The sequence below is a fragment of the Phasianus colchicus genome, chromosome 9, assembly GCF_987193195.1.
Source record: "Phasianus colchicus chromosome 9, bPhaCol1.hap1.1, whole genome shotgun sequence".
NCBI lineage: Eukaryota > Metazoa > Chordata > Aves > Galliformes > Phasianidae > Phasianus > Phasianus colchicus.
Window position 1 is genome coordinate 12,090,880 of NC_143444.1, and position 26,351 is coordinate 12,117,230.

General features: G+C 37.2%; 2 protein-coding genes across 14 annotated transcripts in view; one reads left to right on the forward strand and one right to left on the reverse strand.

Annotated features, from left to right (window-relative positions):
• Nucleotides 1–26,351, forward strand: part of NR5A2 (nuclear receptor subfamily 5 group A member 2) — an 87,003-nt gene that overhangs the window by 50,079 nt on the left and 10,573 nt on the right. For all 5 annotated transcript variants that reach the window (XM_090146175.1, XM_090146174.1, XM_090146178.1 and 2 more), the window contains 2 exons: nucleotides 190–309; nucleotides 10,728–10,875. In XM_090146175.1, coding sequence (XP_090002301.1) covers nucleotides 190–309; nucleotides 10,728–10,875 — 268 coding nt within the window. The remainder of the gene's footprint in view (nucleotides 1–189; nucleotides 310–10,727; nucleotides 10,876–26,351) is intronic.
• ZNF281 (zinc finger protein 281) overlaps nucleotides 1–26,351 on the reverse strand; it is a 128,609-nt gene that overhangs the window by 11,400 nt on the left and 90,858 nt on the right. For 7 of the 9 annotated variants that reach the window (XM_090146158.1, XM_090146155.1, XM_090146154.1 and 4 more), the window contains 4 exons: nucleotides 21,939–22,095; nucleotides 20,762–20,870; nucleotides 13,552–13,648; nucleotides 4,616–4,797 (listed from right to left, as the gene is read on the reverse strand). The gene's annotated coding sequence lies outside the window, so the exon portion shown is untranslated. Of the gene's footprint in view, nucleotides 1–4,615; nucleotides 4,798–13,551; nucleotides 13,649–17,139; nucleotides 17,214–19,570; nucleotides 19,597–20,761; nucleotides 20,871–21,938; nucleotides 22,096–26,351 lie in introns of those variants that run through there. The other 2 variants (XM_090146156.1, XM_090146159.1) reach the window with 2 other exon arrangements.

Below are 26,351 nucleotides of genomic sequence, written 5' to 3' on the forward strand. Positions count from 1 at the left end.
CAGTGTTCTGTTTATTCAGCTGAGAATAGCAGCTTTGTGAAACAAATAATTTTTGATAGCATTTCTGTTCTCGTGACTATCCTGATATTTGAAAGAGGAGGCATGGTAGCCAGCTTTCAGACTCTGTAGTGTGATGTATGTGATGTAGGACTCATTTCCAGTGTAACACCACCAATGTCTGCTTTACAGGTTGATGACCAAATGAAGTTGCTTCAGAACTGCTGGAGTGAACTCTTAATTCTAGATCACATTTACCGGCAAGTGGTACACGGGAAAGAAGGCTCCATCCTTCTGGTTACTGGGCAACAAGTGAGTATGTGGGCTCAGAGAAGTATTGATGGCTTTTTAATAATCATTTTCAAAATAGCAGGAGTTTAACTAGGTCAGAAGCACTTCTGTATTCTCAGAGATTCTACACAAATAATGTAGCTAAAATGACTTGTGCACTCAGTTCGTGGTCTGTTGATTACAGTTAAACTTATAAAAGCAGATATAATCATAAGCACTTTGCTTTTCAAATATATTTGTATACCTCAATGATTGAAAAACAGCAGATGAGAAGTGTTTCTCAAGGATTTATTTTCTTGGAGCTAAAATGGTTTGTTTCTGACAGCAACAACAGACATCCCAAACTCTGTGCTTTAGGTCTAAGCAATTTAATTTATTTTCCCTTCAGAATAATGGTTTACTCAAAAGAATCAGTAACTGGATCAGAAACCTAGATCACTTGCAGCTACTGCCTCAGAAATGCCTTGCTTTTAGAGAAGTATGCTCTTATGTGAGAGACTGGGGAGCTGAGACACCTAAAACCAGGAAAATAATTCAGATCATAGGATATGCATGCAGATATTGTCTCAGGAGCTGTCTTGGGGAACATGCACTCCAGTTTCTGCACAGCTTTCCAACAGCTAGTTTTCTTCAGATGTCAAATGCCTGGGTTACCCAAAATGCAAGAGCCATAATGCGGGCAAATACCAGGAAAACTGTGAGAAAAATTGAATGAAGTAGGAAGTTTTGACTCACCCATATTCTCCAAAGCACAAAGAACACAATAAGGAACCTTATTCCTAAGATTCTTCTTTCTGAAAAAAAACCTCAGTATCAAAGAGAAATGCATCTGTATGTTATGTTCCTAATTCAAAGTGAAAACAAATGACGGTCCACTGCTATTTAAGCAACTGCAAAATGAACTGCCTAGATGTAGACACATGGGAAAGAGTTCCCTTTTCTAACAATACAGATTCTCCATTTGTGCCTGTGTGCTCAGGAATCTGCTTATAGCTTTAGTCACAATTCTAACACTGCAGCCATTTCTTAATGCTAAGAAGTGTTTATAAAAATCATTATAAACACTTAGCATTAAGAAATGGCTACAGTGTTAGAAAAGGAAGAGAAATAACTGCATTTATGACTAAAAGATGTACAGTAGAAGGGGAAAATGATCCACTTGTACAGGAAAAGTAGTGGGAAAATTCTATAGAACTGACTCCTGCACCTTTGTGGAAAGTCCCTAAAACCTAGATGAAATAAAGTAGCAGGCTCTATTTATATGAGAAAAAATTAGTTGCATTATTCCTGATATATGTCAATGCTACTGAACAAAATTACTGATTCCATTTGCATTTCACAATCTGCAAAACAAAAAGAATTATACTGGCAACTATTTTATTTACTACACAGGGTTCTTGTGTGATTCCTTTGTTGTTAATCCATAAGCAATAGACTAATTTCTGTTACTGAGTAAACTGCTAAATTAATGCCTCCTTTGTTATGTGATGAGCTAGCTTTTAAAGGTGCCGAGTGCATAAATTCCACAGAAACTGTTGAAGACATTTACATATCTTTACATTCTTGCCACTGCCTCCATTTTTCCACAGTAATAGTTCTTATCTGGATTAGCCACTTTTATCTTTATTTGCAGAAAAAAAGCAGCTGTACATGTTCTCATGGCAAAGCACAGCATTTTACTGCTGCTGGACAACAGCGCACTAATTAAATGCACTGCTTAGAAATCATCACCTGGTTTTGGAAGCTGTATATTTCCAACTAAATTAAAACCTGGGTAAACTGAACAGATTATATCGATTTTTGCTCCAAGTTTGTCAAGTAAGTTTAATGCATCCTCCTTTCAACCTAGTTTGGCTTTTCTATGCCAACATTTGTCACTTGAAACTGGTGCAAGCACCCCTGAGTTTTCCATCCTCTGTGCATTCCTCTTCACAGTTAGGCTGCTTGGGGAGCAGGGAGCCATATTATCAGGATACCAAACCAGACCCTCTCCTTCCAGCAAGTTTTTTCAGCATACGACTCTCTTCCTCCCTAAGTTCTGCTGCGAAGCAGAGTTTCCGGAGACCCAGTTAGCAAAGACTGATGCAAAGAAGGCACTGTGTACTTCAGTCCAGCCTATGTTCACTAATACTAAATCACCAGCCAACTCCAGCAACAGTCCCACATTTTCCTTGTTTTTCCTCTACTAGTGATTTGACATCCTGCACAAGTCTCAGTTTTAGCTGATTTAAACAGACTAGTTTATAATCTTCCTTACATACTTAGACAGTGCTTCCATATTTTTTGTTCTGAGCCATTTCCTGCTTTCACCTGCTGCATACTACTGCCTTTTGGCAGTGTAGCTCAATATTGAATTTCTTGTTAAGCCAATCTGATTCACTACGACTACTTCTGAACATCAGAACGGACCATCCTGGCAGCATCAAGTTGGTCCACTGTCCTTCTAAGACACCAGACTAGTTCAAACGTGCTTATGACAAGGGAAATATGACCATTCCTCTCCACTATTTAACTGTAAAATAATTCTGGAAAACCACAGTTCTCTACCATGGCATTACCAGTATTTGCTGCTCCACTAAGTGCTGCACACTTGCTGGCTGCTGCCCCAATACTTTCAGTTCCTCCAGTAGGAAAAAGGAAATAAACATGCCAACATCTTACAGAAATTAATTGATTAAAGTGTGGAAAGCACTCTGACACTTCTGATGAAAAGTGCTGTATATGTTTTTACTTACAGCTACCAGCAGAGCACTATGAGCAAAATTACAGTCAATCACCTTGTTTTCAAATATATTAACTTTAAACTGAGGTCCGGAGCTAGAAAGCCTACTTTATTACCTGAGAGATCATGATTATCACCACAAGTTACCAAATTTAAGACCTTAGAAGCCTCATTCCTTGCTTACCTTAATATATTCCTCCATAAAAGTTACTCATAAAAACAGTCCTTTTTACAATCACAGTCAAGGGGGAAGCTGTCAGGGGGGAGCTTACCACCACTTAATTAGAGCATACCTGCTCTCTCCACTCAGAGTGCACAGCCTCTGCTCCTCAGATATAAAAGTCAAACTTAATCTAGCTCTCCAGGGCCATACCATTTTTTGTTCAATCCTAGGTATCTAAAATGGGCTAGTAGTTAGAAGCACACTCGATAATTTTCAAACACATCAGCTCACACCTGTTACCCTAGGGCATTCTTATCACATTACCATACATGTGCGTTTCCCTCAAGCCACTGGCTTATGAGTTTTTCCCAGTGTCAATCCACTATTCCTACTTTGATTGGAAAAAAAGCACAGTCAGCAACAAAGAAGTGAACAATGTCCCTTGCACAAAAAGGCTGTGGTTTACTTTATTTTGTTATTTATTTGGTTCAAGTTTCATAAATGAACCTCTTTTGTGTGCATGTGTGTCAGAAAAGCACTTTTTTCATATCATTACAATTCCTCAGCAGTTCCTCAGAAACAAGTTCCTCCCTGTGCTGCACACTTCATTTTCTGCACTAACTACTGCCCCTCAGCAGCAGTAATTACCATTTCAAAAGGAAATAAAGTAGCACAAATGCATTTCATAATAGAAAACAGCCAAGGAGTGATTTGCAATGTGGTAGTTAATTGTAAATCATTGCCAATATGCTCTCCATCCACAAAGTTTAGTAGGCTTGCCATGTGCCTTGTAATTTTAACAGACAATTTGTAATTATAGAAATTTAATGCATCCAACTTGAGCGCTTTATTTTTATATCTTCTACTCCAACAGTACATAGTCAACATTCAAGATCCAGCACACACAGGACAGATACTGAAGTTCTGTACAGAATGTCATTGCTCTTGCATTTTCAGGCAGCATTCAACACACAACACATCAATTGTAGGGTCAGCTACGCAGATACAAGTTGCTCATTTTGTTCATACCTCCACTCCTCAGTGTTGCCAGATCTTCTGTTTGCTGAGTTTGGTCAAAGTCTTTCAGATTAAAAAGGCTGCCTAAGAATATGCCTAAAACTGATACTTTTTGAGATTGTTCAAACTACTGATTAATTCATATACATCATACAATCATACATATATATCCTCTCACCCGGACTTATATTCTAAAAGAACACCTTAGGAGAGCATGAGGAATAACCAAGATCTCAACAGCATTTTGTTTTGAAGCAAATCATAATCTAACTTCAATTCAGATCAGTATTTTGTGGCTGGAACCTCCACTGAAATGGGGTGCTCTGTAGCTCTTTCAGCTGTACCTTATTGAAAGGTCTTGAGGTATCGCATAGGGGCTTTGCCTGGGGAATTTTCTGTGGCAATGTCATTTTTGTTAGACTTACCACTTGCAGAAAAGGCTTCTACTCTCCTGATGTACATGAATTCATTGGCTTCAGAGAATCTGCTTGTCTAGGTGACCAACTTGCCTTACTGTTAAAAAGGTTCTCAGGAAATAGCTTCATTTTCAGATTGTAGGCTGCAGATGATTGTTTCACAAATAAGGATGACCCTTGCAGAAGCAGCGCTGTTGTACAAATTTAGAAGAGCGTTAGAGAAAGAACACGCCTGTGAAAAAACTAATCTCTATTCACATTTGCTTTGCTATTGAACCTATTGTAGCACTGAGGTTTTAAGGATAAAATTCCAAATCCAGTTCAAAGACAGAAGCATTACATCTATCTGTCCCAACCATCCGTAGTCTACTGAAGCAGAGATACTTTTGGGATCCAATGTAAATGCAACCAGTCTTCTGGACCAATGGCAAGGAGTTCAGTGTAGTAGAGAAGAGGTTCATATAAGTGTGTAAGAAAGAAAAATGAAATAAAAAAATTACAAAAAATTTCCATTACTGGACTGTCTTCCAATATTGTACATTCAGCAGTGGTTGCATATCACCTCGTCTATACATAAGAAACAAAAAGACCACTGCAACACTGAAGCAAAGAAAGGGATTCTATTGTACTCTAGGTTAGTTATATTTTAACATCTTCATATTAATAGTTTGAAGAATGGACTACCACCATTAGAAAAGTAGAAAATGTAATGTTACTGGCTAAAATAGCTCTCTGAATGAAACTTAAAAATATTTTTATCACCATGCCTTTTATGACATAAATATATCTACTATAAATGAATTTATTTACGATCAACAACAGGGCACAGAGTTTTTCCAATCTTGATGTACTAATCTTTTCTGAAACTAAGTCAGACATACTCTGCAATACTTTAGAGTGTTACCATTTGCATATTATAACTAATTAGCAAGCACAATAACATCATCCTAGGGGAAAGTCCACTGGCAACTTAATTCATTATCTTCTATTATTGTATATCATGTTAAAATGACAAGCATCTTACACTGTGTAAGTCATCACTATTTTAATTAATATATCCTAAACTAATATGAGCCTTTGCTGGTTTTGTCTGTGCTGAATCCTCCTCGATTTCTGTGTAGGCACTTCTCCTGTGTGCTTTTCTACATACATTTGCTTTGAAACATAACATGAACACTGTTTTAAATATAATTAATGAGAGTATTAATAATATGAAAATATGAAAATGAATTTAATAACCAACACAATTGCCAGCAAAATATATATTCTCTCCTACCTCAGGAAACAGTGAAAGTAATTAAGGATGTGACAGTAAATTAGCTTGCTTGGTATATACTATGCCCAATGCCTTTTTCTGGGAGAAATGCTCACCCAGCCACATAGCCAGACACTAGAGCCACCTCAAAGGCTTCAGGGCCTTCAGTGCAGGTTGCCATCTGTGGATGGGAGCAGTGTCTGAGTCCCCAAAGCCAGGAGCAGGCTCTGCTACCAGAGTAGCACAGAGCAGAGCAGGGAGGAAGAGGATGGTCTTTTGCTGCACCCAGATGTTTGCTGCCAAAAACGCAGTGAGCTAAATTCATGTGAGAAAAAAAATCTGCAGTATTAGTCATTTCCATCTCTTAACTGCTCTGCTTATCAGTTGAGAAATTTTTTTGATAGCTGACTTTATAAATGCTGCTGAACTGTAGGTACTTTACCAAGATATATTACTTTTAAGAAGAATTGTCATGAACACTCAGCACTGGCCTAACTTGCTTCCACTATCATTTAAGGTGTTTGGACTTTTAAGTCACTTTGAACTGGATCAAAAAAAAGGGACTTAGAAAAAATACTTAGCATGGCCATATCTCTCTGCAGTCCCATTTAACTATGATCCTCTTTACTATCAGCTTTTTTTTTTCACTGCTGTTAGTATTTCTGTATTCTCTCCTGCAAAGCCCGCTGCCTCATCCACCCAGCGCTTACCTCTGCAACACATGGAGCCGGGAAGGCCAGCAAACTCAGAGTAGCTGTAAGAAGTAGCTATCAGAAATGCTGAAAAGAAGGGTATTACATGAATGCTGTCTGTTGAAATGAATTGAGCGCAATTTTCTATTTGGAATACAAAACTGGAAGTTCTCTCCCAGATCTCTCTTTCTGCCCAATATTCTTGATCAGAACACGTCTACAAGATGTATGAGGCTTACCTGAGGCTACTTGATCTTTCTGACTTTCAACAGATGCCCCAACTGCCAGGATATACTCTAATATATTTCACACGCTCTTTGGACTAGAGATTTGACCCTGGACTCCTCACATCTCAGTTGACTGCTGAAAAACTCCCAGTCTGGCATTTTTGATGCCTTAGGTAATCTAGTCCATAGATATTAAAAGAGCTGTAGCATGAGCTGGACGCGCAGTTATTTTCCACTGTCACGACTGGAGTAGTCCTGGCCATGCCTAGAGCCAGTTTGACTCTCTAAGTGGAAGACAGACCAGCAAGGACTTTAAGCACAAAGTTAAGTGGCAGCAGAGTGGAGGTTTCCAGTACCTAATTTTAGATTTAAGCACATCAGTTAGCAAATGGTACTACAGCACAGCCTGCAGTATAGCACATACAGTGATATCCACACTAACCCTAAACAACTACGTGTAAGTACCAGAATGGCAAGAACAAGTGGCAGCATAAATTATACAGTGCTGTTCTGTTGGCACTGCTTTGGTACTAAGCTAACCCAGTTAAATCTCTATCATTACTTCTTTAGCATTACTATATTCACCATGCAAGATAACAGTGAGTACTGGTACATGAGGAACTTACACCTCCAGTCATCTGTGCAGCCATAACTTTATGCCTACTGCTTTATTTCTAAATTAGGTGATATGAAAGCATCACTGAAGCTCCTGTTTTCAAAAATACCAGCTAACTTGTCACCTTCAATACCAAAATCAACTAAACTGTGCAGTAATAATAACTGGGAAACCATTTGTCGATTTGATTTACCAAATGGAATTTGTCATACAGTGTTAAGTAAATATTAAGATGTCAGTATGCAAGTAAGCATTTTGCTCAAGAACTAGGCTCTTTTAATTTTTGTCTTTTAAAAGCATGTTTAATCGTGAACTGAAAGGTGGAAGAATTAATAAACCTTTTAATATTGCTTTCTGCATACAGGACCGAACAAGCTAGATAGTATACTCTTTAATGTGACCAATTTTTTCCAAAAAGACATTAACTGAGGCTTTTTCATGCACAGTTGATTTTCTATAAACTGATTGACACCTTTGGGGGTCGTCTTTCCACTGACTTATAATTTTGCTCACTCTTGAAAAAAGCCTCCTGCACACCCAGTATTCTCTAGTTAAAGCCGAAAATTCAACTCATCATATTTACACAATAAAAAAAAAATCCATTCTGCATTGTTTTTAATTGCAAATCCTACTCAAGGGACCAATTCTCCTGCTTAGGAGGCAGCCCTGTGCCTTCTACTAGAGAACCAACTGCAGTCAATTATGGTAATGAAATGTCAATAAATATAAAAATTTAATACAGCCTGCTCATGGTGAGTGGCAGATGAGGACTTGCCTCCCAGACAAATTTGCTGGTGTTGCAAATATTAAATGCACCTGAAAGAGTAGCAGGTTGTGTGAGAGCTCTCCAGTAGAGGGATGGTGGGAGATCCAGACATCTACTGGGCTTTTCCATTACGGCATAATTGCTGCACTAAAGCCACTGATATTCTTGACATCCAGACATCTTAACATCTTATTATGAATTGAAAGGCATATTTCCCCCTCAAACTGGAACCTCAGTGAGGGATTTCGAGCTTTCTTCCTCCACTTAACAAAGCATTAACATTACAAAAGGGAAATTAAGTTGAGAATGAGTTGATATTTGTATGTGACCAGTTTCTCAATAGGAAGTAGTTGAATCGTATCACCATGTTAAACTGCTCTATGAATAAAAAGTATTTGGGCACGTTACTACTTATTTATTACTATTTAAGTAAACATATATCCTTATATATAAATAAATAAATAAATAAATAAATAAATTCATGTATGTGGAGGGGGGGAGAGAGAGAGAGAGAACAGATGAAATAGAAAGCAGTTTTCGAAAGACAGTTTGTCTGGGAGTCACGAAGACTGGATCCTAGTTTTGTCACAGATTTCTTTGGACAAGGATAAACAATTTAATGTCACCACTTCAGTGTTTCCAAGTATAAAAGACGGCAATAAAAACTATCTTATAGGATATTTAAGCATAATCCATTGACTTCACTGAAACATAAGCACAACACTAAATGCTCTGCAGTGCTATTTTTAAAATCCATGCCAAAAGAATAACTTCATTTTTCTTGTACAGTTGCTTCCAATCAATGTCTTGGGAGCACTAAGTATATATAAATAAAATGTCTTATTAAAGTCTGTAACCTATTGATTACAAAAAGGTCATCTCTAGGAGAGGTCAGTTTTAGTCCTTTTCAATCATCTATCTTATCTTTCCTGGCTGAAATTTTGACAGGTTTAAGTCCTAGAGTTTTCTTCTTGCTTTACAGCTGTTTATGATTGAGCAAAATCAATTTAACACTTTAAAATAAAGAAAAAACATGTTTCAAAATACAGTATCCATATCCACTTATTTAGAAAATATAAATTCTAAGGGATCAGTGCCTGGAAAAACAAAATTTTTGGTACTGTTCTATTTCCTTCAGTGGTATCTGGTCCTTCTTTATTAAGTACTTTATTATGAGAGGCCTTAAAGACTGGATTAGTGCACTGACATCTTTAAACACACTGTTAACCCAAAGTGTGCACTTACCATTGGGCTTTGCCTTAGTTTAAAGCCAGGCTTCACCAGCATGTGGTTATATGAAGTATGGCTGTCAATTCCCCTGTTGCTGTGGAGGCCCCTAAGAGACTAAAGCTCTGCAAATATTAGAATAGCCAGGCAAGAAAGGCATTTTGAAAACACCTAGCACATCATAGCCCCTATGCTTTGTCTCTAGATCATGGCATTCCCAGAGGCCACAGAGCCTGAGTATGTCTCAGCTTTCATCATTCCATAACGAATTCTACAGAAGTTAGCAGTGGCAGTGGCTGGTGCAGCCATTTGTATGGATGCATCCCCTTAATGACACTAGCATTTCCATAAAAATGTTTTAGTATACACAGTGGTGAGACTGACTGATTTCAAGAATTGCAATTGAGTATATCAGATAGGAAGGGTTTTAAGTACCCTTGGCTAATAAACATTGCTGTTTTAAAATACAGTGCATTCATCACAGCTTTCTGTTGGTCCTCTACACACAAGAGACGTTTAGAACAGCTTGTGGAGAGGCCAGTCTCTCTGAAAAGGAAAGGGCAGCATGTCAAGGGCAGCAGACCTCCCCTGCAGTCACACTCCTTACTGTGCTGTAGATCAAGGGGCTTCATGCACCACCGTGGCTGCCTGGGACTGTGTCTGTGAAGCTGGCCTGTGCCATACACCTGCCCACTCCTCCTCCCACAGCAGAGAAGGAACTGCAAGAAAAAGTCCCTTGGAACCAGCTCCAGAAAGTGCCAGGATTTTGAGTAGCTAAAGAGAACAGAAATTACCCTCACAATACGTCCACTTCCTGTGGGAATACACTGACATTTCAGGGCTTAAATAGAGGTTTCTGGCCAAGTTACGGGCACCGGATTGTTTCCCATGAATAACTTTATATCCCTCAGGACTAATATGCCTGGTGTGGGTGCAAAGCCCAACTTCATCAGTCTCTCTCCACAAGATCATATAGTTACAGTAAGAACAAGAGACACCAAGTGTATAAAACAAACTAATACGAGACTCCCAGTGTCATAAGCAATAGTCATATATAAAGCCTCTAACACAAGCTAATACAGACAAACCAGCATTCACAGAGATGTGACATACCATTAAGATGTATGGTTTAATAATAATTCCAATATATACTGTTGTGCTAAAATGGGTTTGTATATGAAATCATCCTAACTTGATAACATCATTAAATTGAGAGTGATTCTTTCATCCAGGAGTATCCTAGCTACTTGTGACTATGTGACTACTTGAAATATTCTAAAGTGGTTCTGCAGACACAGACAGATGTATTTCACAGAAATATGTATTTCTCTTTTACAGGTAGATTATTCCGTAATAGCATCACAAGCTGGAGCCACCCTCAACAACCTTATGAGCCATGCACAAGAACTAGTAGCAAAGCTTCGTTCCCTGCAGTTTGATCTACGAGAATTTGTATGTCTCAAATTCCTGGTGCTGTTTAGTTTAGGTAAGTAAATCCTATTTTTCATGCTTACATTTTTCCTTCCTTACTACTCTTGCATTGTTTCTTTTTTCCCTAAAACTGCTGAATATATTTTGGTTTTGTTATTGTTTCCTGAAAAACAAATATGATTTTAAAATATATTTTATGAGGTCCACAGTAAACAGATGATCATCTTTTAACTATCACTTGCAGGACAATTAAATGGAAAGATTAAAAGTGGGTTTTGATTGAAGTGGTTTTTAAAACCTACAGAATTTAGTAGAGTATTGTAAGCTTACTCTACATACTTTCTGAATATTCCTGAACAAAGATAACATTTTATTATAGATTCCAGAGGACAGAGGAAAATACAGATTGGCATATTTTTATGATATTTATGATATTTGCTTATATAAAGCAGATGATTTGGAGATATGGTTAAAATATTCTTTTTAAAGGAACTTCAGGTAAGTATAAACAGTCTTGTTTGCATACGGTTGTCACACTGTAACACATAAATCAGGCATATAACTCATGGTCTTTAAAAAGTGAAAGGAACTCTTGAAGCACAGATTAATGATAATAGCTTTATGACAAATCTAGGTAGGAAATAACCTTTAAAGGGAAGATTGTTTTGCACTAGCAGAGAGGACGCAGAGGAAAGATACCTATGCAAGACAAATTAGTTAAACCAGTGCCCTTCAATGAATCAGTCAAGAAAAATCACCAACGCCAGGAATAAAAAAAGGGCTTAGGGGGATGGATTCCTATTGACTTCATAGGAACAGATTTTTCTGCCTGTCTTCTGTTTCAGGTTTGCACACTGCTGACTTAATAGAACTGGTCTAAATAAACTTTGGCTAAGTGAATTTCTTATTTACAGTTATTTTTTATTTACAGGCAGTTGAAAAGAGAGACTTAAAAACATAAATAAGGTCAGATCCAGCAATTTCTCCATAGCCAAAAATTATGGTTTTACTCAGAAGTTGTTTGTCTACAAAGAGAGTAAACAGTTGAGCCAAGCACAACAATGAAAGAAATATCAGCAGTGCTGACATTTAATGATCTTTTTCTTTAATTATCTTTTTTTTTTTTTTAAAGCTTCTCTGTAAAGGAATAAAAATCTACAAATAAATTGTTATAATACAATTGCAGATAAACCAAGAGGAGTAAGACAATTTTGCATATGCTGTGAAAACTCAATTACTCTCTGAAATATGTCCTTCTGTGTGATATTTATAGTGCTTGAATCTTTATGGAAAGTTTAGATGAAGCTCTCTCAAAACACAAATAGCATTTTTCTCTCATTTATGCTACTATAAAAAGAGCTACTTTTCCTGCTAATGGGAGCCTTGCAGTCATATTGCTTCTTTACAGAAACAAGGTAGCAACAAAAGAGTCAACACCTTTCCAACTATTAATTCACTATTATGCATTGCATAACTCAATTAGTTAAAGGTCACTATTAGATGCTATTCTATAAATAGTAAAATACAATGATGTTGCCACTTGACCCAAAGAGCTAAGGCATATATTTGTAGAGAATGATGATAAAACTGAAACAAAAAAACACACATAACTTTTCCAGCTAACTACCCAAAAGTATGAATGAGTTGTCTGGATGAAGTTGAGTGAGTCAGGTTTTTTAAGACACTAAAGTGCCTTACAAAGCTGGCGAGCATTCAGCAGAGTTGTAAAAACTAGCTAAGCAGCAAATTCTGTGGAAAAACATTGGGAGCAATTATTGTATCTAAGTACTGAGATGCATTCGATGCATATCTTTGTTTCTTAAGGTATCTCAACAGAAAACTGAACTTAATGCTGAAAACACATTATTAATCAAAACAATATTTCAAAAGCCTGAGCTGACTTTCATTGAAAATCTGACTCTGTAAAATTTAATGGAATAAGAAGCATATCAAGAAATACCAACCTTTCTCATTTCTGAGGATGTCCCCTCTGTGGTGTTCACTAAACCAGTAAAGCCTTATATTATTGCTTCTGTGCCAGCACAAACTCAGTAATCCACAACATTCATTTACTGAGAAGAAACCATTTGGCTTTTTATAATCACAGTTACAAAGCTGCCTTGTAAAGCTGTTTGTTATTCTTGACTATACCTTATTGTCTGTATCTTCGTAGGATGGCCATCTCCTCAAGGGCAAATAACAGTCTCTTTTTTTTCCCCTAACATTTCAGAAGTGATAGGCTTAGTAAACTAATAGTAAAATAACATTCAAAACTCATAACGTATACAAAAATTTTCGAAATTACAGTTTAATTGTATCAGTCTTGCTTGTTAGCTTTTAAATGAGAGAGGTAAATTGTTCATTATATATTTGCCAGAGGTTCCAAAGGATTTATATAAGAAAATGCTTTTGATTTGGTAGTGTAAAGATGCTGCTGAAGCTTAGACAGATGTATATTTATTGCAACCTTTGTAGCCAGCAGTGCACAACTCTTTATGCAGCCATGTGAGTGGCACATCCAAGCACTGGAGATCTACTCCTTTCTCCAGCCACCTGTCCCATCTAAGCAACCTTGCCAAGTACATGATACAGCTGAAGAAACCAAAACATTCTGGTAACTTATGTTTTTAGATGGTGTGACCTCTCTTTAGTTTAACCTACCTAGAATTAATACATTTAGAATTAGGTAACTTTTAAATTTCCCCTATTGGTTATAAAAAACACACTTTACCTCTCCATACTTAAAAAATTGTTCATGCTTCAGTGACTGTCTGTCTGTCCTCAGTGGCTTCTCTTGCCACTTCACTTGGTCCACTCACTGCCAGGCCCTGGAGAGGAAGAAGAGATATATTCTCCTGTTAATTCCAACAGAGGAAGGGAGGGAAGCTGGTAGACTCCAAATCAAAATTTAACTTAAGTGTTGCACTCAAGTTTTTTCCACAATCTTAAGACATTCAAAAAAATATTCAGTAGCTCAAGAGAGACACAAATAAAAATTGGATTTCTTTTCTTTTTTTTTACTTCTCAGTTGCATTTGAGTCTTCTTTCAAGGAAGGTGAACCAAGCAATTCCACAATAGTCATTGTACAATTGATGGAAACATTGAGTAGGCACATAGTAATAGAACTGGAAAAGAAGAAAGGAATCTTTGAGAGACTTGGGTATTAAAACTACTTTTCCCATTTGCTCTGCAGGCTTTACATTTCTTAATTCATGTCCAAAAAACAGAAAGGACATATCTGAGAAAGTTGATTATCAGATAGGTGCGCAAGTCTTTATCAAACTTCCCAATAAATAGGAATTAACATAACTGTCTCTCTAAAAGCTAGCCAAGTTGTCAATAATGCAATTTCTTTACCCGCAGTAATACAACTAATTTTTCTATAGTATATAGCCAGTACAGTCCACAGTACACATCAACAAAAATTGCTAGCTTAAATCAACATATGTTGCAGACAGGAAAAGCAACTGAGTCCATTTACCTCTGAATTATCACTAATGAATCTGACAGCAGTTTGGAAACTCCTTTTCTACTGTGACAGAGCTAGAAATTTCTTCTATTTTATCCTATTCATTCTAATTATTTATTTAAATGTTGAATTCTCTAATACTGGGGAAGAAATAGATTGCCATGACTCACTGTAGTGAAATCTTGGCTTCACTAAAGTCAAATAGAATTTCTCACTGATTTTACCAGAGCGAAAATTTGTCTCAATGTTTCTTTAATTTCCCTCCTATCACAAAATAAAGTTCAGATCAACTTTTCAACCACTCAATTTGATTTAAGATCAATTTTTCAACCACTCAATTTGATTTAAATGATTTTTTTTTTTTAAATTTGTGAACCAAACAACTGTCTATAATACAGGTTACTTTTTATCATCTTCTGATGTAACAAATCTCTTATCATTTCACAATCCAGTAACATTACAAACTGTTCAGTTAACCTGAAATCAGCCACTGTTCACTTTTTCCCAAAACTTCCCATTTGTCCTGCTTGTTTTTATTATCTGAATTCAGCAAGGATGATTTGTCAAGCCTTCCATCAAAGCAGTTTATAAAGTGAAATGCCAATAGGAAGAAAGTTAGACATCATTTGACCCATGTCCAAGCACTTGTCTGCCTGGAGCTAAATGCTAGAGTAGGCAGCAGCTTACTGGTACTGCTCTCTTATCACTGTCAGGGCACAGATAAATGTACTTCATTTAAGAAATGAAGGTTTTATCAATAGGCAAATAATTGCAGAGCCACTATCGATCTCACATCTCACTTAATGTGAGTCAAGAGGGACCTGTGGACCTGTAGAAATGGTAAACATTTACTTGCTATGGATGGCAAATAATGGCCTTTTCGTTAAAGAAAGGGGGAAAAAAAAACCCAAAAAACTCAATTTTCAAACAAACCACACCAGAGATCCACTCTGACTAGGCAACACTCCATACCCATTTCTTTTGGGTAAGAAGAATATTAGCAAATCTTTCCATGCTTTCAGTTTCCCTACAGCTCAAGGGTAGACATGGAAGGAGAGCAGATTTCGTACTGGGCTCCACTGCAGGTAATTTTGAAAAAAAACCCTTCCTGTTAGGATCTTCACATAGATTAAATACGCTGAATGAGAAGCTTCCTGTGAACACACAGGAGTAGTTGCACAGAGCCTGCCTGTGCTTAGTTTCATTTTGTGCCATTAAATCAAATCAACACAGTTCTGAAAAACCCTGGAGCTGAAAAAAAAACAACAAACTTAAATTAGCTATTGCATTTTTTAGTATATTTTATATAACATTGCTGGTCTATCAGATGTACAGACTAGCCAGAGTCTGTGCCTCAGTGAGCCTGCAGCATAAATATACAGAAAACATAACACACACACACACACAAAAAAAAAAAAAAAAAAAAAAAAAAAAAACCAGCAGCAGACAATAGTGAAACACTGGGCTGTACATAATTTCACTTCCATGGCTTGTATTGAAGGATTAATTTGCAGTATGATATATGCAGATCAAAAATTTAGTGTGTAAGCATCAACTGGAAGTAAAATAACAAGGGATACTGATTACGTGTTGGTCGTATTGATGATACTTAGGGGCACAAAAACAAAATGAACGACAAAGAAATAAAGGAGTTATTGAGGCAGAAGGTCTTGTCAGACCAGAACGGGCATGAAAAGTGAAATAGGAAATACAAGTGGAGAATTATACATGAAAGAATTCATGCAGGCTTACAGACCCTTAAATCTGATACAGATATAATGGCACAACTTAAGACATTGCATATTTGGATTTTTTTTGCAGCCTGTCTAATAATCCCACTCTATTTTCAACAGCTACAGATGTGCCTTTTACACATTCTAGTTAAAGAAACTGCACCAACTTTTCAAAGCTTAGTCCATAAAAAATGGGAACATAACTTAAAAAAAAGAATTAGTCAAAATATCATCATCTACTCTCCCATCACTTGCAAATTTTAGTATCAGAACTAAATAAATTAAGTTAGCAGGTGGTCAGCTCAAAATGCCACCGCATGTTCTTCAAGACAGCAGATACAGAGAATGCTGTAGTTTTTGTGGTAAGAGTCACTTGGAGAAATTACTGGAAAGAAAATCCATTGAGAACTGTGAAATACAGAGGACTGTTAGTTCCGTTTGTAACCTCCAGCAGCTGGAACCTCAGCACTTGCTGCTGGTAGGGATCATTCCATGTTTTCTTCTTACACTGTTCCCTAGGACATCTGTTCCTGGTCACTGTCAAAGATGGGATCACGATTTAGACGAGCCATAGTGCCATAGTATGGCTATTCTCATGCTCTTACAAGATAAGTGTAAGTCATTTATAAATTTCAGGGTCAAAGATTTCCCTTCTGTAAACTGGCCTACTACTTCTTCAGCAAGATAACAAAAATTACCAGAAAACAATACTTTGTCTTCAGTAGCACCTTCAGCGCAAGATCTGAAGTGGGTGCTCTGAACATGCGAAGTCTAGCATAACAAAGACTGCCCTGACAAGCCAATACAAGTCCATGGTGGAGCACCCATCCAGGAACAGACTGGTACTCACTGAGTCTCTTCTTAATTCCTGTAACAGAAAACACTTAAGTCTTGAAGACTCTTCAGACAGCTCTGAAGCCAAAATGCTCACTTTAGCAGTTTATTCTTGTCATTGTTTGTAAATATGCACATATTTTCACAATCGATTGCATACATATGTTATCAACAGCACATATTTATAGTTCTGTCATTATTACGAGATGGTTTTATTAAATCCATTGACAGTTTTTTTAATATTCATCCGAAGTTCACTGAAGCGCACTTTTAAGACAGTACCTGGCGAACAGGCAGTCAAGGGGCTCTGTACAATCAGCATTCAGCCATGTCCTTCAAGCTTCCCCACATCACATCTGAATTTAGAAAAATAGTTTCCACGCACTTGTTAAAATCAGGCTCATATCCTAACTTCATACCTATCTACAATAAGTAGAAGAGGATAATGTTGGCAAGGAAACTTTTCCTAAATTTTATGTAATCATTTGGAATTAAAGAAGGATAAATTAGTATTCAGGAGATGTGACTGTTCAATATTTATGCCATTGAGATTTGGCAGAAACAAATAATGGTACATAAAGCTGATGCTTGTCTTAATTAAATGCAGTATAATAGGTGTTGAGGGTTTTTTTCTCCCCTTAGTGAAGAGAGCAGTTTAGCAATGACCAGATATAACTCATTCTGAAGTTCAGAGTTTAAAATTAATCAATATGTATTTATAACAAGGGAGGGACTGAATATAATTTATTATTAGCTGAAAGCTGGCTAATAGATAAAGACAAGATTTATTTTAGTACATTTTTCCACATACTAGTTTCTGACAAAATATTTGCTCTCTTTGATTCTTAATTATTTTTTGCTGTACTAACAGTATTTCAAATAGAAGACTTATTGGAAGGAATTCCCCAGCCACAGAAAGGCTGGGAGAGACACCAGAGAATTTAAAATGAGACATCTACCGAGGAGGATCCTTTCACTGTGAAAAGCTCATTGTTCAGAGTAAAACTCTTAGTAGTATAACATTTCCTAATTTTCTGATGAGGAATTCTTAACAGCCTATATTCCTTTAAAGTTTGTGATGCACATATGCAGTGATAGCTAGGTTTTAACTGGAAGAGAATATAAAGATGAGAGGCACAATTCCAACACATTTACAGCCCAGGGTCACCTTTCTTAAATGTCACAGTAAAAGCTTTGAGAGCGAATATGAAGTAGGTAGATCAAGAGTGCTGGGGAGAGCTCCAACTCAGCATGAGTCAGAGTGGAGAAAGCAGAAAGGCACTTAGCCTGGAAAGGGTGCGGGTGAGACAGGGATGGCATTGTAGGGCAAGCCAGAGGCAGGAAGTGACCTCATGATGCTGGATGGTTGATGATAAATATGGAAGGAACAGCTACAGGACCTTGACAGTGAATACAGTGAACACAATTTTTGTCTGATGTAGCAGAGGAAAAGGGAGGATGCAAAGATAGCAAAGCAGTGAGTTTGGAAGGGAGTCTTGAAAGTGGTGTTTCTTAAGATCAAAGGAAGAAATGCTTTGGTATCTCAGTGGTAACTGAGACATAATACAATGAGGATAATGCTATTTGTTAAGAATTAAACCCAGCAAACAATGGCTTCTGTGCACAGTCCATGGAAGTCTATAAAAACACATTTATAGGTTCAGCTATGTTATATTAATTTGTGATTAATTATATTAGAAGTAGGCCTACGTAAAAGTCAACATCACTGTCTTTTGGGTGATCTCATCTGTGGATAAAATGGAGGCTCTGTTTCTAGAAATCAAGATGAACAATTATTATGACATAACTCAATTGAAAATTATAGACTTAATGTACAAACTATCTAAATGGAGATGTGTGACTTGAACAAAATGATGAAAGAGATAGTGATGACGACTATAAGGGCCCTTTCTTGTATCCACATCAGTGAAAGCAAATTTCATAGGCAAGAAGTTCAAATTCATCAAACATTGAAATTGCGAGACTCATGATGAATATGGAAATACAGAAATCAGTCCTCTTATTTATGGTTGTTTCTGACTCCATAACAGACTATGGAGCTCAGAAGAATTTTATATGCTATCTGAGTTACTTTATCTGGTAATGAAAACTAGAGATATCTTTGTAAAAAGTGGTTAAATCCAGAGCATTAAAGATACTACGTAAGATAGAACCAATTGAAAACAGCTTTGTTTAAATAAGCTAAAGACCAAAGACAGTAGTTAAATGAACCTGATATAAAGTATGTGGAATACGTTTTGAGCAAGTTTGATATTTTCCTTTGGAAATAACATTACAGGAGTTCCTTGCTCTATTTTCATGCTAGTGTCTAAAATGGCAAAAACAGTATTTTCAGAAGTGAATTGTAACATTGTGTGCAACATGCAGGACAAAGTGGATTTCCTTTTGCTGTGTTGTTTTATTTCTCTATTTTTACTGAATTCTTTAGAGAAACAAAAGCAAAGACATCTTCCCTTCTCTTTATCTATCAAAATCTGTAGCACAGTCAAACAATTAAAAATCAGTCCCTGAAAGTTCTTAGAGACGCTAAATGATGATGAATGGAGTGAAGACTCTGATAAACAGACCTTTGCTCCTCAGAACACTTTTTCATGGAGCTGACAGGTTTCAGTTCAGCCTCCCATGCAGGTTTCAAACATAGCGCAGGCAGGATGAAAGAAGTCACGGCAGCAGCTATATTGCAGATATGTTTCTTGATGAAATGTCTGGTAAATTATTCTTGTGAATAAAATACAGATTACATATATATAGATAAATAGTGGGGTTATTTATTAGAGTTATGAATTAAACCAGTATTTTTAAAAAATAAGTTTTCAGTAATTCTTCTCAGCCTTGGATGTCAAAGTCATGAATGATAAGCTTCTTGCAGAATTTTCAGAAATAGCCTTCTATTTCATGGTTGATTAAAGTTTTTGTTTGTGTTTTTTTTGTGGTTTTTTTTTAATAAACTACATTAGATTATAGATAAAATTTATTAATCACTTCTGATTTATCCTGATTTTATTTCACAAAATGCAATGAATATGATCATTATTGGTTTACATTACCTGGTTGTCTGACAGTTGCAAGCCATGAAAAAAAAAGATTAACCATCTTGAGCAAGTACATTTCCTTTTACTTTTTTTTTTTTTAATAAAATGCATATATTAGAAGGTTTTGAAATAACAAAAGCATTAGATGCTTGAGAGAAAATTAGGTCATTTATTTGTTAGATACAAATCTCACAAGTAATTAGAAACATGAGTATCAAGCAGTATTTGCATTCTGTGCAGCTGCCTTTGTGTGCAGACAGTGAGGATTTCAGAATAACCCAGTTGGTGTGCACTTTTACACTTTCTAATATATCCATAGAATATTAGCAAGAATCGCTCAAACAGTTCCTACAAGTGGGAAAAATCACTTGCAAATAACTCACACGCATATTCGTGTCTGCTTTGGAAATACTTTTGGAATTTCCATCCCACCTTCAATACACATTGTAGATGTTTAAGATACAAGCTTGAATGTATTTTACATGGAACAAATATATTGTTATATAAAATTTTTAGCTGGTATTGGCATAAGCACTTAACATCAGTGATTACTTTTGTTAGACAAGGCTCCCAGAATCACATACTGAGTATATTTGAATGTGAGAATATCTAAATATTTAAATAAACAAATGAATATATTTAATTTAAATATATATTTTTCATTTGGACATATGCTTAAATGCTTCACTGAGGGAGGAACACGCTAAAGGAATGCAATGGCAAAATTCACTTGATTGCTGCTGTAACAGACCACTTATGAAATACTTTCAATACCACAAGGTACAGTCTACATATTAGGAACTGTTCCTCACTTATTTCTAGTTAAAAACACACATCGCAGAGACTCTTACCTGAAAGGCTGTTTGCTACTGTCAGCCATTCATTGGAGACACGCTGCAGACACGTGTCCCACTCCCCTGCTCTTCTCTTATCCCTTTGATGCTTATGCCAGCTTAGACACTGAAGGGAAACAAAAGCAGTGGTTGTCTCTAACTGAGGAAGAAGAACTGAAACACTGCAAAGAAACACTGAAAAGTAGTTGTGGGAGAAATACACAGAAGCTGGGAGAAGGAAAGAATTGCAAAAGTGGTGGGGGAAGAACGGTAGAGAATAAGATACTTGAGCAGAACAAGAACCAAGAAGGGGGAAAAGGACAGGAAGGGAAGAGAAACCATGGAATTGTGATCAAAGCCAAGAGAGAGAGAGAGAGGGAGGAAATAGTGGCAAACAGGAAAGAAACAAACTTTACAGGTCAGCCTTGAACACAGCTGTGATCATGAATTGGGAGTCAGAAGGGGACTGTGCAGAAACACTCATTCCCAAGCTCACGGCTTGGAGCACATCCCACTGACTTATGTTGGCAGGAAATGGAAGGGGAGTGAAAACTGCAGCTCCTCAGGCTCTTGCAAAGCCACTATTGAGGCTGGATGAACTTCATAGAGCAGAGGTTCTCCCTGTTACTCTGGGCCTTTGCAGAGCAATCAAGAATGGGACAAACTGAAAAATATAACATAAGTCCAAAAACAGTCCACATGGCTTCCAAAAGTTTAGTCTGCACACAGCCATTTCTGTAAGGAAATTTTAAGAATTCACTATGTAAGATTATTCAAGGATTAATAAAGAAAAACTTACATTTAGAATCATCCCCAGTTGATGAATATTTTAAATATATTGCACACCTCTGCTTGCCAGGTGAAGGCAGTTCTCAGGAAGGAGATGAATTTCAGCATCAGAATAGGGAATTACACTATAACAGTATCTTTCCCCTCTGCCAACACAGATTGTAAGAGAGCAGCAAACTTCTCAGGATGAGACAGACGATGTTATCCTGTCATCCAGTGGGGGAAAATCCATACCCCAGAACAGAACATATGAGGCAGACTGTTCTTCATGCTCAGCCTGAGGCAGGCTGAATGGGTAAATTGAGAAAGTCATTTCCTTTTGTCTACAAGCATATCTCCAGGGAAACATTTGGTGCCAGAGAATAGAGAAACAGGCAAGGTTGAAAAGGACAGGTATCATACTCACATTCTCTAAAGAAGTGCTGGAAAACAGTACGGCACACTGAAAGTATTCCTTCAGAGAGGAACATTGCCAAGAGTCTACTGCGGGACCAGCATCCTCTCAACTGCCCACTGTGTTCCAGCTGGCCAGCTCACTTCTACTTGTCATTCTTCCTCCCTTTCTGTTTTGAGACAGGAAAGTAAGAGCCCATAATTAATTAAAACCATAGAAAAATACCAGAGTTGAACCAGGGAGTAAGGAGAGAACAGAGCAATTAAGAACTTTCCTGCTAAACCCTCAGTAGGCATACTGTAAAATTTTGAGTGTGTCGTGCCCCCTCAGAAACATGGAAAGACAGAAGCAGGCACTAAAAAGAGCTTTCAATTACTTACGTGCCTTTGGCGCCCTTTCAGGATGCTGTGGAGCTGGAAATGGCTGTGGTAAAGTTATTTTCTCTGCATTTGCCTTTCTTGACAGAACAGCTCCAATATTTTGATCTCAAGAATAATCAGGTCTTTTGTGTTTCCTTTTCAACTAACTGCAGACTTTTGCAAGTTAAAAATTAATGACAACTTCTCTTCCTCCTTTTTTTTTTTTTTTCCCAAACATAACCTTTTTGTGCTTTCCTGAAAATAAAACAATCTTTTTCCTACAATCTCTAACTGTTAATCTAAACTGCATTCAAATCCTTCTTTTGCCCTCCTTCTCCAGTAAGACACAAAATGAATTCCACCACAACAAAACAACTTGCCTCGTGGAAACCATTATTCTGAAGATGAAACATTGTGTGGTGTCCTTTACCACTATTACAGGCAGTCAGTCTGTTAGAAAGTATTGGGCGATTATAGGCCAGCCTTTTCAGAGAAAGCCATGGGTTTCAAGTTAGCAGTAACCATCTATCAATTCTTGAGATTATGCCATGATTTACTGTCACAGCATCATGTATTCTCTGATTTTCTGCCTGCTATGAAACATTGTGCTTTCCTTTTCTATTGATGTATCAACTATAATAGTTACAAGCAGCTACAGAAAAATCAATAGCCAACTTTCATTACTGAGCACATAAAGAGTACCATGCTGTGAGAGCACCTAGCTGTTAAATAGTCACCAGCAGTAAGGTACACTATAAATGTCTGTTATTTTGGTCTACATGAAGAATGTCTGAATTTGAAGCATCAAATAGCTAGGATTTCTGACATCACTGGATTCCATGTCAAATTTTTCGAGTATGTGATTTTTTATCCAAGCGTCAGCCTTGATTTGTCTTTTCTCTGCTGGGATCTCTAGCTGACCTAGGAAATTAATATCAAAATAACATATTGCTGAGCTATCCTTCACTGGAAGCTCGTTATGTTTGGTTGAACAGAAGTGGTAAGAATTGTGTTAATGTTTATTGAACTAGACTATACTGAGTAAATTGCTTATGGTGAACGGGCCAACAATATCTGTGTTAATCTCACAAACAGAGCAGAGATTAAAAAGGTACTACTGTATGGCTACAGGCTCAGAGGTGCTCCTTGGACTGTACACTAAAAAAAACTTTTCAATACATGATTGGGGGGGGTGGGAGGGGAAGCATAATTTTTGGTTTAAATATGTTTATTTGCCAGTGGAAACACATAAGCTTCAATTAGTGAATGTAAACCAGGAATGCCAAGAACGAAAGTAAATGTTAACAAGCATTGCTCTGAGCATTGGCTCAGGCCATTGGTGTCCTCAAGCACAGAGCTCCTGCAGGGCAGGCTCTGCTGCAGAAGTCAGTGATTACCTCGGCTCTTGGAGACTGTGCTGATTGACAGCTATAAATGCACTGTTTGTTGCTGAATACCTTAGAGTTGGAAAGCCTGTGCACTGCCATGAAATTCAAACATGAGGATGCACATGTGTACTTACATGAACTGCATCCTGTGAAATGCACATCCATCATCTATCATGGTCACAAGATTAGAAGAAAGTCACGTTTCTTGCCCTGGACATAACTTTTAGGAAAATTAACTTTTAAGGAAAGAAATCCAAATCAGTACTACAAAAACTGTAAAAGCAGCACAGAAATCTTATAATACAAAATGAAAAATAAAATAGAAATTTCATTCCAAATGGCAATTTGGTCCTGCACATCAAGAAATACCTGCAGGTGGTGAAACACCCTGCTTTGCATAGCATAGGAAGGCCAAGCTACAACTTGGCCTCAACAGTGAGCGTTGATTTAGGTTGTGGTGAATCTGAACCTCAAAATCCTTCCAGAGAGCGAGTAGTGAAGACAAAATCCACAACCTAAACAAATAAAGCACCAGGGGACTCAAACGAGAAGCATCATGAGTGCCAGTGTAGCTGCAGACATTTCTGTTTGGGCTGCCTTTGACAAACCTCTTCCATAACACAGCACATACATATCACAGGACAAAATGAGATCTGTAACTTTCTCTCAGATCAACAGGCAACAACAGAGACAGAAGCGTTCCTTTATTCCACCAGTGCCAGAGATTGGAAGAGCCTTGCCCTGGGGCCTGGGCTTTGCTGCCACTCAGCCAGGAGCTCAGTGTTTGGTGCACCACAGCTGGGCAAGCACACAGGCTGCTGTGGTCAGGCCTGGTAATAATTTGATGACTGATACAAATATATGAGAGGAACCAAACTCATCAACACATCTAAGCCTGCAGATTTTTTATCAACACTAATTTGATGTGGAATTGAAACGGTATCTCGAGGCAACAGCTTAAATGTACCAAACTGCAGTTTGCTGTTACACTTATATAGTAAATAGCTGCAAATGTCAACAGTGAATTCTAGCTCTTGTAAGTACAAAATTCAAGTGTTTGGTTAAAAGAAGTCTGTAGTTCTACTGTAGTTCTGCCATAGGGCTTTCAGCAGTGAGCAAGTAAATGAATGATGTTTTGCTTTAGATTGTTTCAAAGTAAGACAATAAAATAGTGGTTATTTTACTGATTTTTTTTTTTAATCAAAGTTTGGAAAAAAAGATAGGATGACTGTATCACACCGATCCTTGTTTCAAATAAGGCAGAGGACTTAATGTTCTAAATTATTTGTTGATTACACTGACAGAGTGTTGTGGTATAGCTCTGTATCCCCTAGAGCAGAACAGCACTAAAACACCTTTGCTTTTCCTCTTTTAAAGAAAAGACATTGTAACACTTTCCACTCCTGTGGGATTCTGGATATAATCAGAAGGAAAAGTGCAAAGAAAATTCACCAAGTAGTAAAAAAGTGGTATGAAGTTCTGCTCCTACCTACAAACCACTATAATAATATAATTGGCTGGCCTAATATTTTTAATCAAGTTCAAAAAAGTTTGAAATATAATAATTAAATGCAAATACAGTCATGATCCCAAAGACCAGAAGAATGCCTTTAAGCTAGTATTTATAACAAGAACTATTCGACTGAGCTGTCTTGTAAATTTTATCATACCTGAGGCAGTTTTCCTCAGTCGATTAGCTGAAAAGCTGAATATATCCTGAGGCAAACCAGACATCTAGTACAGGCTAAATTCAACTACTGGAGCTTAAATTTGGCTTAATATATCCCCACTTGGATCTGCCTGTTTAATTCTCTTTCATATGATAACGTTGGTTTATTCATAGTCTGGACTTGCCACCTGAACAAACTGTACCTCATATCTTATTCTAATGGAATAAGAAAACTTTGCAAAAACCACAAAAGTTCCTGACTGAAAATCAAATGCAAATTTGGGATTAAAAACTGTTTTGTAAAGTGACTACAAGATTAGTACAGAGAGATTTTTCCCCTAAGGAGCACTGCTTTTTATGATCATGCATTTTTTATACTCTGTAGAGACAGATGGGCTTTATAAAAGGATAGAGCCTGCTACTCAAAAGGGTTTCAGTGGCAGCTGCACTTCTGTGCTTTAACCTCAGTAGAAACGTATATAGGGTATTTTTCCAGAAAATATTTATACTACTTCTTTTAGGACTACATTCTCCTTTCGTGTAGTTCCAGTGACAGCAGCAGAAATACCTCTGGTATTATTCTGGTCCTATTTTCAGCAGTAGTTGAGTAACAGAAGAGAGGAATAGGGAGGAAAAGGATAGATAACATCTAAACTTCTCATGACTGCAGAATACAAATCTAATAGTTCAGAAAAGTTGAAAACGTCTCAGCAAAAGCAGAGCAAACTTTTCTAAAAGGAGGTGAATTTCTAAATCTACATTCTTTTTGTTTCTGCACACTCAGTGGCTTCCCATCCAAACAGTAGACTCTTCCTTGCTCCTCTTTCCATTGTACTGCACAGTCGTTTATTGCAAGTTGCATACAACACCCTTTCTGCCTCAGTTCATAACTTCAAGGCTTTTGTATGATGTCCCTATCACCATTCACAGGAACTTCATAAATATTTATGACATTTTAAACCATTCACACCTTACAAATTGTAGATACTGACAGCCAATTTCTTTAAAA